At 43.5% G+C, this 12762-nt stretch overlaps 1 protein-coding gene and 1 long non-coding RNA gene across 4 annotated transcripts; one reads left to right on the top strand and one right to left on the bottom strand.

Moving 5' to 3' along the window:
- Positions 1–1694: 1694 nt before the first annotated feature.
- Positions 1695–10972, bottom strand: LOC113006819 (serine/threonine-protein kinase pdik1l-B). Of its 3 annotated transcripts, none has more exons than XM_026143011.2 (4): positions 9909–10972; positions 8913–9674; positions 7204–7429; positions 1695–2759 (listed from the first exon to the last, which is right to left on the bottom strand). In XM_026143011.2, the coding sequence occupies exons 2-4, from the start codon at positions 9648–9650 to the stop codon at positions 2515–2517; spliced, it is 1209 nt and encodes a 402-aa protein (XP_025998796.1). In that variant the 5' UTR covers positions 9651–9674; positions 9909–10972; the 3' UTR covers positions 1695–2514. The 3 variants fall into 3 exon arrangements, with proteins under 3 accessions (XP_025998796.1, XP_025998795.1, XP_025998794.2); XM_026143010.2 differs by having other exon boundaries at positions 10010–10593; XM_026143009.2 differs by having other exon boundaries at positions 9797–9946.
- A 71-nt stretch (positions 10973–11043) lies between these two features.
- Positions 11044–11940, top strand: LOC145420484 (uncharacterized). Its single transcript, XR_013901805.1, has 3 exons — positions 11044–11168; positions 11254–11365; positions 11446–11940. It is a non-coding gene; the product is annotated as an uncharacterized LOC145420484 (long non-coding RNA).
- The last annotated feature ends 822 nt before the right edge of the window (positions 11941–12762 follow it).

Consider the following 12762-nt stretch of genomic DNA (forward strand, 5'->3'; position numbering starts at 1 on the left):
ATGCGCTTCTGCACGCCGTGGTTCAAACAGAACTTCTGCAGGTTTGCTTAATGACGTCTACATTCCTGAATTTATTGAATTTCTGCCACGTGATTGGCTGATTAGATATGCGTTGGCAAGCAGTTGCACAGGTTTACTCAGTGGCTGGGTTTACTTGATAACGTAGCCGGTGTTTGTGATTCTGTTTTGGGGATTCGTGCAGAAGACATTTAATGTTCCACCTGCACAGGTTCTGTGGTGATGAGCCGGAGCGATCCGTCCTCTACAACCTCTGTGGACAAGCATTCAAAGGTCGTGTTTGTGATGTACTGGCCTCTGTCACAGACAACCTCGCTGAGCGCAGGCGCTGACCGTCACCTCACTAGCTTAAATCGCTACTTTATGGGCTCAAAATGTAGTCATAAATATTTTGTACTTGTAAATCAGTTTCGTATGTGTAAAAAGAATTTGTGCGTGCGTAAAAAAGATTTGTGTGTGGACTTGTGTGTCAAAAAACCCCTGCAAGTTACAAGTACGAATTTTGACCCTATTTTTCTTCCTTTCATCTGATTGGCCAATGTCATGTCAATCACAAATGTAACAATCCAATCAGAGAGCAGAGATGGGTTTGGCTGTCGGAGGGGCGCTTTTTTTTGAACTGCAGGTCCTTGAAGGGTAATACAGTTTGAAGCTGGAGGATCTCTATATAAATATCCGATAGCAGCTAGGTCCCCTAACTTTCAGTAGCTGTTGAAAGGAAAAAGTTGTGGTATATCAGTGGTTAGAAATACCGTTATTACTTTAGGATTAGTTTAACACAAAGTCAGGGCTGACCTGGGACCATTGCTGTGAGTCACAGTGCGCAGCATAAAAGTCCTTTCACATCAGAGCAGGATGTGCTGCTAATGCTAACTGCTAACTAAAAGCAAAGGATCCAGAATTTGTTGCGCTGGCTGCTGGGCTCTGTGGGTTTTTGCAGCAGCTCTACCTGTACTAGATGCACCTGCTCCTTGTCGTTTCTATCTCTGACTTTATGTCCTCTACAAGAGTTTGGTTTTTTTGCTAGTTCTTCAAATGTAAAAACATGTATGCTAATTCATAACGAAGAAAGCTTTGTAATGAAGACTGTCATTTACAAAACACTGCCCGCCCCCACCCTGCGTTCCGCAGCGCTGTTGAAAAGGCTGTGGTAGTCCCTATATTAAACACGTAGACCTGTGACACAAAAATCACCAAACTCGGACGACCACAGACTGTTTTCCTTTGTGGTGATGAAGGAAAACGCTGGGTTGGCATGTAAAAGGGCATTTATTTCCTTCAAAGACCTGCAGTTCAAAAAAAGCGGCCTTCCGACGGCCAAACCCATCTGTTCTCTGATTGGATTGTTACATTTGTGATTGACATGACATTGACCAATCAGATGAAAGGAAGAAAAATAGGGTCAAAATTCGTACTTGTAACTTGCAGGGGTTTTTTGGGGCTAAGTCCACACACAAATCTTTTCACAGATACAAAGCTGATTTACAAGTACAAAATATTTATGACCACATTTTGAGCCCATACTACTTCCCTCTAATGTCCGAGTCTCCGTGCGCTCGGTGTAACAGCCTTATTGAGCAAAGAGTTCATTTATTCCACAGGTCAATGTTTGACTTTAACTACACTGCAAGCATGAATTTTACATGAATAAAAATTCCCGTTACCACTGATTAAAGAGGTTATAAATCCATCTTTATTTAAATTACATGAGATTAACAAGAAATTTAGGACACAGTTGATGTTATAATCGATCTCCATTCATCCACGCATGTGACTGAGACTGATGATCACTAATAAACAGAGTGAACACTGCGTGGATATGATCAGCAACAATCCACATGCCTGGCTTTAATTTCCTGTTCAGGAGGAGACGTTAGCGACCGTCCGTCACAGCGAGCCTTGTGCTGTGCAGCAGATATGACACAAGTTTGAAAATCCTGTAAACAGCTGACGGCGTCACTAACTCAAAGCAAACACGTGAAATGAAGAAGAAATATTTACAAATGACAAACTCAAATATTAATGTTTGAATGCACACAGGCAGGAAAAAAGACGCTAAGTGCCTCTGAGAGTAAGTAAACTGACGTATACAAAGGTTATATTTCACTAAAACAGAAGAATAAATAGACATTTTGTTCTGAAGATTTGAGGTGAGAACGTTTGAGTGAAACTGAGTATTAAAATCATGTCCACACACACCTTTGTGAAAATATATAACAGCATAAACTGAAACATTACAGCTTAGACACAAAAATAGTATCACAGAGTTATTTCAGCACACACAGCATTATGTAGTCCGACCCACGCTACAGATTTAAGCCTACTACTTTTATGTCCTTATAGCTCAGTAGAGCCATACCTAGGCTAAATTAATAATAATAATAATAATAATAATAATAATGTGGAATTAAAAAACCTTTAAACAAACAGGACGAACTGCAGTCTGGGCTCCTTACTGTCGTTCAGCCCATTACAGTCTTTCAAGTGTACTCTGTGTCAGTGGGAGTCCTCTCTCAGAGCGGAGCGCACCCTGGCCCCCAGCTGGTCAGCCGTCGGCCGGGCGTCCGGGTTTGAGGCGAGCATCTCTGAAAGCAGGGCGCACGTGGCAGGGCCGGGAGGGGGCGGCAGCGGGGGCGCTCTCTTAAACTTTGTCGGGATGCACAGCTGGAGCTCTGCATTCTCCCACAGAGCCTCTCCCAGCGGCATCAGCCAGCCTGAGCGTCCCTTGCACACGTAGGCGCCTGAAGGGGAAACGGGGAGGAAGACGGGTAGGTTAGACACGGCAGAGCGCCTCAGACCTCAGTGACTTTGAGAAGCTGGCGTGGAATATTACCAGGAATTACTAACAGGGTGTGCAAGATGTTCAGAGCACGACGAGACACACTTTATTAATGAGTCATTCATGGACTAATCAGAAACAACATAATTACAATTAAATGACAAGGAAAAACGTGGAACACAAAAGTGTTTAAATTAAATTGACGCTGGGATTTTCTTAGCTCTCATAAATTGCTCTCTTTGTGGAGACTATTTGTGGATGGCTCAGTAAAACTATTTCCCTTCTATGTGTCTGCATGTGGCAGACTGTTAGTATGCATGTGATAAAAAGCTTGTGTGACATTTCTTATGTATCGGTCCTTTACAAAGAAAATGGAGATTCAATAAGAGCTCAGGGCCAGCATTACTCCTTCACAGGAACAATCCATCAAGCATCACATGATGAACTGAGGGCTCTGATTGGCCCTGTGACACAGCATCAAGTGTAATCAGTCTGGCTTAGAGTGCTACGGCGTAAGAGTCGGATCATTATTAGCAAAGATGAGATGACGTTCAGGCACCGGGCCCTACTCCAAGGTTTAGCTAACATGACCCCAAGATGACGGAAACCCGTAAAGGTTCTAGCTCTGACTCCACGGACAGTAATCCTGTCACACGTCAGTTTCCTTGGATGCAAACACTTCCTGCACCTCACTTTAACAATAACTGTTTACATTAAAAAAGATTTAGACACACGGATGGTGAAACGAGTGTTTTCATGTTTAAATGTGTTCACAGACTGTGATTTGGTCACTACATGATGTCAACACTTTGAAAGGTGTTCAGTATATTTCAGCCCGACCTGTCCACAGATGTCATTACATACAAGTGTATGTGCTTGCTTCTGTAGGCTGAACATGATCCTAACCCATGAGCAGAAAGAACTTCCTGCCTCTGATCTTCAGAATCAAAGTTGAAATATTTGAGCTTCTTTTCTTCCTTTTGCACCAGAAGATTTTGATAAGTGTAATCAAGAAACCATAAGATAAAACTGTGAACTCACTTGAACTGGTCATTCGTCATCATTAGACATAAGACAACTACATTAACTAACAGAAAAATGAGATTAATGGAGGGAAACTAATAAAGCCGCATCACTGAAACACATGTGCTGCAAAAATTTTAAAAAGTCATTTGAAAAGCATCGGTTGGTACTTTAGCTCAACACCAGGTTTTTGAGGTAGTGTGACCAAAATCACAGAGGACCCTAAGGTGACACATTGTTCATAAAAGCCTGAGGTCAACACTGAAGTCTGAGTAACGCTGGCCCGAGTCAGAGCCCAGCAAATCATTGCCTAACCTGACTGAGCAAAACGCCATGAAGGCTTTCCAGGCCTAAAGCACAGGAGGCTGAGTCTGGCTTTTCTGTGATTGGCTCCTCTCCGCTCCCCTGGATCGTTGTGTAAGCATGTGGACGTGCACATCCTCAGACACGCTAAAGTTAAATAATGGAGCGTTATTTCTACCTTTGAAACACCTTCAGTTGAATCTCTCGGTTTTCTCTTTGTGATAGCTGAGCTGCTAAACTCTACTTTTTTTATTAAAGGGAAAAATGATCCACTCACACGACTCTCCAATTGTAAGCATCTTCTTTCAGCATAAACATCAACGACTCAGGGAAGTTCTCGGGCACTAAACTGGGGGATAATGCTTCACATCGCCCCGCTGCTCGGTCTCCTCTGAGCAGAATCGGGTTTGTGCGAACAAAATGAGACGTCGGTGTTGCAGCCATTTCATTACTCTCTGAGAGCAGAGCAGAACAGCGCTCTGTGTTATTGTACGTCGAGACGCTGCACCATCCGACGGCCACGCGGGTTTCTGACGAGACATCAAGAAAAGAAATTAAAATCTCACTGCGGAGCTCCAGCGCATGGCTCGGTGCCCTCCTCTGCTCGAATCGAACTGCCAACAACTTTGGAGACGTTATACTTCCAGTGCCACGGCATCAGAGTTTGATGACAATGCTGACGTACGAGAAGGACAAATTATGTTGTCATACACAAATACCAACTCATCTGCCACTTAGGAAAATATAGGCAATCGTCTTTAAAGCTGTAGCAACAGACTGAGGACTCATTCGTGTAAAACTTGGAACCACCGACTGAGCTGCTGCTGACCACAAAACCTCTCAGATCAGAGATTGTGTTTGACAGAGTTAGTGTGTTCATCTCTTCTCTGGATAATCAGTTTGGCTTCAAACCAAAGCACGGCACTGACATGTGCATATATGCACTCAAGGAAATAGTCAGTTTGTATAGGGCTAAAAATCCATCTGTCCTCGTGTTTCATTGATGCCTCTAAGGCTTTTGATCGAGTGAACCACAGAAAACTTTTTGATAAACTGAAGAGACGGGGAGTTCCTCAATACATGGCGAGGATTCTCTCTTACTGGTACGCTCATCAGAACATGCAGGTTAAATGGGGAAGCAGTATTTCTGCCCCCTTTGGTGTCAGACAGGGTGGGATTTTGTCTCCAATTTTATTTAATCTATATGTTGATGATCTGTCCATACAGCTGAGAGCCTGTAACACTGGGTGTATATTAGGTAAAGCACTGATAAATCATCTCATGTATGCAGATGACCTGGTTGTTTTTAGTCCAAGCAGTGCTGGGTTACAGGATCTTCTTAATGTCTGTACTGAATATGGTGTGCAATATGACATTGAGTACAATGCTGCTAAAAGTGCTGTTTTGATATGTAGAACCAAGCAGGATAAACAGCTAAATTTCCCTTTGTTTAAACTGGCACAAAAACTCTTGAAGTTCATAAAAAGGTGAAATACCTCGGTCACTTTATTACTGAGCAAATGAATGATGATGATGACATATACAGACAGCGGTGTAAGCTCTATGTGCAGGCAAATTCAGCTTTTGTTCACTTCCAGTTAAAGTGGCTTTGTTTAAAGCGTATTGCACACGCTATATACTGCCCCCTTGTGGTCATCCTACAAACAATGTAGCATGCAGAAGCTGCATGTTGCATATAATGATGCAATGAGAATCCTTTGCAGGATACCTAGAAGTGGTAGTGCCAGCCAGATGTTTGTAGCTGTGAGTGTCTGGACTTTTAAAGCACTTTTAAGAAAGTTAATGTTCAGTTTTAGAGAACGACTGGATGGTTCGAGTAACAGTATAATTTTAGTGGTTCCCGTTACTCATCCAGTCTCAGAAAGCACTGGTTAAAGTGTTTGTGTATTTATTGATTTATTTTAAGTAATTGTGTTTTATGTATATTATGGTTTTATATTTTTACAAATGCTTTATATACTTATTTATATACATATATATTTAGCGGTTTATACCTTGTGTTGTGGGGGGTGGGGGGGAGTTGTGTGTGTGTTTCTTGTCTTGTTTTTATGGACATGAAGTCTGCCAATAAAGATTGAATTGAATTTATTAGCAGCGTCCTCCTGAAATGCGCCAACAACATCGAGAGTAACGTCCTCCTCTCCGCCCCTTAATGCTCTCTTGTCGCTATGGTAACGCATAAACATTTCTTTCAAAATAAGACGCACAACTACGACACGGGAAAGACCCAGGGAAACAGAGTTAATGATAAAAACCCTGAAAACCATCAATTTCACACCCGAGCCTCAACTCTCGCGGCCCGCTACCAAACCGGTCCGTGGGCCGGGGGTTGGGGACCGCTGTGTTAAGTTACGCGTCACACATCCAAATATATGACTTATATTTGATATCGTTTTATATGCTATTATTAGGAGGAGCTGGCAGAAAGAAAGCTGGAGTCTGAAGTTTGTACATTTTTTACGAATCATGCAGTCAAAGTCAAATCAAAGTTTGCTAACCTTTCCACAAAATATCGTTTTTAAAAGTGCTTTTATTTCTCCTGAAAGTTACACTGTCACCACTTTGCTGTTGTGGGATTCAGAGATCTCAGTTTATTTCTGAATGCTGCATCTCCCTCTTATTATGGCTCTTACAGAGTGGAGTGGGCAGCAGTCACTGCAGAGAACCAGCGATCATTAAAACTTTCTCAGGTCTGGAGCAAAGATGAGAGAATGGACGAACACGCAGATTTCTCAAATTCTTAATAAGATGGAAGGCTGAATTACATAATGTCAGCTTGTATTAAAATACAAGGTACTATAATCCACATCAGCATTGCATAAATCATCATTCATCTTTTTGCTATTTAGATCTATGATCGTACCATCCATGCTTGATAAATGAATGATGTATAGCAGCTGACATTTTTAATATGTGCCACTTAATTAAGGCAAACTGGATTCAGCGCGATGCATCATCACCAGGCTGACCGCACACTCAACCTTTCCCACCTTCCTGCGAGTGCGCCAAATAGTGAGGCAGAGGCTTATGGTGACGTCTTCTCTCAGCGAGACGCTTACCCAGTTGTTCCTGAGTCGTCCCTTCTTCCAGAAAGGTGATTCTCTCCAGGACCGCCCAAAACATCACGCCCAGAGAGAATATGTCTGCCTGGGCCGTGTAGGTCAGCCCGCCCCACACCTCTGGAGCCATGTAGAAGTCCGAACCACAGGTGGAGGAGAAGTGCTGTCTGGTCAGGCCGCCATCCACGGAGCCCTCACTCATTTTGCTCAGACCAAAATCTGCCACCTCGGGGTTAAAGAAGAAAAAGAAAAACCAGCACGCCTTCGGTTAGCTTACAGCTTGGGCTTAGTCTCATCAATGTGCCACCAATAGTTTTAGAACAGGGGTAGGCAACTCCAGGCCTCGAGGGCCAGTGTCCTGCAGGCTTTAGATCTCACCCTGGGTTAACACACCTGAATCAAATGATTAGTTCATTACCAGGCCTCTGGAGAACTTCAGAAATGCTGAGGAGTCGTTTAGCCCTTTAAATCAGCTGTGATGGATCAAGGAAACATCTAAAACCTGCAGGACACCGGCCCTCGAGGCCTGGAGTTGCGTACCCCTGGTTTTAGAAGGACAGTAAAAAGCGCTGTCCTTTACTTTTAATATCTGGCTTAGAACAAAAAAGAAAAGGAAAGAAAAGCTGGCACACAAAGTTTTTTTTTCCTACTAGCCAACTGGTAGAAAATTAATCAACCATTGGGAAGATGGGAAACATACATATGCTATGATCATTTATATCAGGGTCCCTAATCCCAGTCCACGAGGGCCGGTGTCCTGCAGGTTTTAGATGTGTGTCCTTGATCCATCACAGCTGATTTAAATGGATAAATAACCATCTTGAAGTTCTCCAGACGCCTGGTAATGAACTAATCATGTGATTCAGGTGTGTTGACCCAGGGTGAGATCTAAAACCTGCAGGGACACCGGCCCTCGTGGACTGGGATTGGGGACCCCTGATTTATATTATATCGTGACACGCTACTCTAATCTGACTTTGTATTCTATACAGTGACACTTTTATTTGGTGCTTGATCGAACAATGTGTGGGATGAGTAAAAATATTTGTAAGCACCAAAGAGATGTTGGCAGTCACAGTGGCCAAAGTTTCATCAAGACTCATCCACGCATCTAAGATGATTTACAAAGATACGTAAGGTCTGATCATTACAGAATGATGAGTCAATGTTGGTAGAGTGCTCTTTACATGTGAGGACATCACTTTTGGCTGGACATGCTTCATGACTTTCTGATGTTCTGTAGAGATGTAAGTGGCAGATCAACAAACAATGAAAGCAACCTGTAGCTGCATCTTAATTTAGAGTTTCATTTGTTCCACATATAAAGATAAAAACTCACCAGATAATCTGGCTTGTTTGGGTTTACATGGATTTACACGAACACTTGATCTGTGATTTGACTTTCAGTAGAATCTCACTTCCTGGCTGCACTGCTGTGCCATAAATATTTTCCCTCTGCTTTGTATATAATGTGTTCATTGCTTAGCTATAAAGAGATCAGTAGAGCAATTTTGTTTCCAATTGTTTTCTTCATATTTTACTTTCTTATGTTAATTGCGTCTCAAGCAGACTGCTGCTGTGAAAAGCAAACACCCCCTCAGAGAGCAGAACTATTAAGCACTAATGTGCCTTCAAATTTGAACAGTGTGACTTTTCAAACAAAGCTTGACGCCACTTGATCTGAGATAAACACCGTCACATCTGCCCACCTTGACGACGGGGCCTTTTGGTGTCACACACACCAGCACATTGTCAGGTTTCAGGTCCCGGTGGGTGATTCCCAGGCTATGTAGGAAGGCCACGGCGCTGCACAGCTGTTGCACCACGCTGTGGTTACGCTGAGCATCTGGGGGCCTGGAGAGCAGGTACTGATTCAAGTCTCCTCCATCACAGTACTCCATCACGAGCCACAGGGCCAAGCAGCGCAGCGGCGCAGTCTGCTCTTCCTCCCTCGGGGCCGGTCTCTTCCTGACTCTGCTCTGAGGCCTTTGAGGGGTTGTGGAATCAGATGCATTTGATTCATCCTTGTTATGGAGATGAGCTCTGGCCTGCACAGTGTTAGTCCTGTCCTGCAGTCTGAAGCCAGAGTTTGTCCTCCTGGTGTTAGACTGAGGATTGGTCTTTTCCTGACTTTGCTTTGCTGTGACCACACTTCCTTTGAGCACGCTCTCAACCAGACGCAGGGGCAGTTTCCCTGGTTTTAAGGTCTTCAGGCTCCTGGACCCCGTCTGCAGGAGGCAGCTGTGCAGTGCAATGACATTGACGTGGTTCCTGGCTGTGGTTCTCATGGCCCACAGCTCTTGCAAGTAGAGTTCAATACACTCTGGGTTGCTGCAGGGCAGCCGCTTAATAGCCACCTTCTGTCCAGTTTTGGCCATACGGCCCTCAAACACCACGCCGTAACTGCCTCGTCCCACCTCCCTCTCTAAGGTGTAGAGCTCCTCCATCTCTCCCGGAAGCTGCTGTGTCTCCTGACAAACACAGATTAATGTTATACAATTAATATATATACACACCGTAAACAGCGCTTTAATATAGTAAGCAAGCGTTACATTTATCCATATCGTAGCTTATGACAGGAGAAAATACTAACCTCAAGTTGACGTTCAGGTTCGTAACGAGTCAACATAATAAATCTTAAAATAAAGCTTAACTGAAGAACAATCATGAACCGTATATTACAGACAATAACGCTTCCGACTGACCGTATGAAGGCGGTAACCGACGGCGCGTTTAACATGGCGCAGTCTGTGGTTTAAAAGGGCATCGAAACACGAAGCTCTTCCTACTTTGATTTCCGACTTACCCGGAACACTTCAGCTTCTTTTATGAGCGACGGAACGCCTTGAATCCTCCGTTTATTCAACTGGAGGCACTTTACACGAAACCATGTTCAACAAATACGAGTTTCTTTGTTGTTGTTTATGACACACACAGGAAACGCAGACGAAAACGTCACAAACTTCCGTGTCTAAGTTTCGGAACATCCCGCTCTGCCTATACACGCATCGTCATTGGCTAAGAAACCTCAGTACCGCGTTGTGATTGGTTGAGCGCCAAGTCCGAGACGTGTAATGTGATTCGAATTGTCCGAGCCCCGCCCACGTTGGAGTTCAGGGCCCTGTTTCAGGAAGCCGGTTTAGTGGAAAAACTGAGTAAGTATACCCTGAGTTAACGAAAACTCTGGGTTTTCGGTTTCACAAAGCGAGTTCAGCTGCAGCCTGAGTGAGTCACTATGACGACACACTCCGTGAAGCTAACCTGCCCCCTAGCAGGTTTACTACAACTAACCCTGACTGTCTCCGCCTCTTTGTCAGAAACCTGACTGTAGGAAGTGTCAGACATGGCGTGCTCCTTCCTTGAAGAGCCAGTAGATCGTGAAGCCCAAATTCTCCGCAGAGCTCTCCGCCGGGAGAGAGTGATTAGAGCGCGTTTGGACATTTTATCATTTCCTGATGATTTCCTGTGTGAACGTTACCGTTTCTCAGCACAATCTATAATTTATTTGGATAACATCCTCAGGCCATATATTACGCATGTGACACATCGCGGACATGCTCTCAGTTCTGTACATATTATTTGTATTGCACTTCGGTTTTTTGCAAACGGGAGCTTTCTGTATAATATTGGTGACGCTGAGCACGTTTCCAAGGCTACCGTCTGTCGGGCAGTCAGGAATGTTACAGTTGCACTGAAACGTCTCCTGTACTCGTCTGTGGTGTTCCCCGGTCACAGACCCACAAGATTTATCAAAGAGGGATGCCACAAAATTGCAGGTATCAGGATGAACGAAATTTAATTCATGATGTGGTGATACCTGGACTACTACTTAAATTTCACATTTATTCTCACGGTTCCCAGGCGTGATTGGCTGTACAGATGGCACTCACATTCCAATCATTGCTCCTTCAGTAAATGAAGGAGACTATGTGAACAGGAAGTCTTTCCACAGCATTAATGTACAGGTACATAGTTCCCTGTAGCATTTCAAACTAACAAATTATTTCATCATAGTAATGGATGCTAATTTGTGTTCTCTGCACTGTGAAGATCATATGTGATGCTGCCAACATTATCACAAATGTGGAAGCCAAGTGGCCAGGCTCTGTCCATGACTCACAAATATTCCGTGAATGTACACTGAGCACAAAATTTGGACATGGTGAGTTGAGAATACTTTAAAATATATAAAGACCAATTGCTTCAGGGACATTTGAACTGAAGTGTATCCTTCTGTCTTAGGAGAGTTCACTGGCTACTTGCTTGGTGATAGGGGGTATCCATGTTTACCCTATTTGCTTACCCCTTACCCTGACCCTGAACCGGGCCCACAGCAGCGATATAATCTGGCTAATTGCAGGACAAGAGCCAGAATTGAAATGACTATCGGAATGCTTAAGGCCCGGTTCCAGTGCCTGCAAAGACTCAGGGTCACCCCAGAAAGGGCATGTGACATTATTGTGGCATGTGTGATTCTTCACAACATTGCCACAATTAGAGGAGAACACTGTCCTTCTGAACCAAACATCAGCAGTGATCCAAACCATGAACATCCTGACCCTCCCACGGACATACAAGATGGAAGAGCAGTCAGAGACACCATATGTCACAATCATTTCTTTTGACCCATCACCTCAACATGTTGAAAGACGAATAAACAGATTTTTTGTTCAACTGGCTTTATTGGTCGCCTGTGTTTCCTGTACACAAAGTATTAAAAGATGTAAACCTCATAAAGTGTCTCTGTTGCTTCCTCCTCTGTAACAGCTGTCAATGTTTCTTCATTATTTTCCTGTAGTAAAGAAATAAACAACATTGCTGTTCTACTGTAAACTCATATAATCTGTGGAGTATTACTCACAACTGCATGTTGGTCTGGCTCAACAGGAGGCTGCACCAGATGCAGTACACCACCACCATCAACTGATAGAATATGAGGTTTATACAGGTCACTTATAACTTACAAGGGACCAAATGGCAATTAACAAACATACTAATCACCTTACACTTCATTGTCATTATGCTCTCAAAGACAACCAAGACTGAGGGAAGGCAAAATCAGTAGGAAAATAACTTCACTACAAAATAATCCATTATGGTAAAGAGTTTATCAAATGAATGTGTCGCACTGCAAAGGTGACTGTGAAGAAAGGATGTATGCACATCATGTATTATTTTGGATTTACCCCCTATGTAGGCATAGGTTATTGACTCAGAGGATGTCCCCGCAGAGATGCCTTCGGCCACAGGGCGCCCACTGTTTTGGCTGAGGGCCAACTGCTCAGCCTCTGTGAGTGGTGGTGGTGGAGGACCCCCACCTGTTTTTCAGGCCTCCGCTTTTTTTCTGTTGGCTATAACGGGTCACATTTGAGCATACAGAGTAAGCAAATATGTACTTGTAATGTGCTCAGATAATTTCAATAAGTGCTTACAGAAAGAAAATTAATGTAGCCTCTAACTGCAATTGATTTACATCGGACAAACAGACCAAGCACTATGGCTCATAATACAATTACACCTTACCTGTTTGGACTATATTTTTATATTTCATTTTTACTT

The sequence above is a fragment of the Astatotilapia calliptera genome, chromosome 15 (assembly GCF_964374335.1).
Source record: "Astatotilapia calliptera chromosome 15, fAstCal68.1, whole genome shotgun sequence".
NCBI lineage: Eukaryota > Metazoa > Chordata > Actinopteri > Cichliformes > Cichlidae > Astatotilapia > Astatotilapia calliptera.

Coding starts and splice junctions, on each gene's coding strand:
- LOC113006819 (XM_026143009.2), bottom strand. CDS start 9,943: ATGTTAAACGCGCCGTCGGTTACCGCCTTCATACGGTCAGTCGGAAGC. Junction 9,675..9,796: donor AACCTGAACGTCAACTTGAG/GTTAGTATTTTC, acceptor TGTGTTTGTCAG/GAGACACAGCAGCTTCCGGG. Junction 7,430..8,912: donor CAAAAGGCCCCGTCGTCAAG/GTGGGCAGATGT, acceptor TTTAACCCCGAG/GTGGCAGATTTTGGTCTGAG.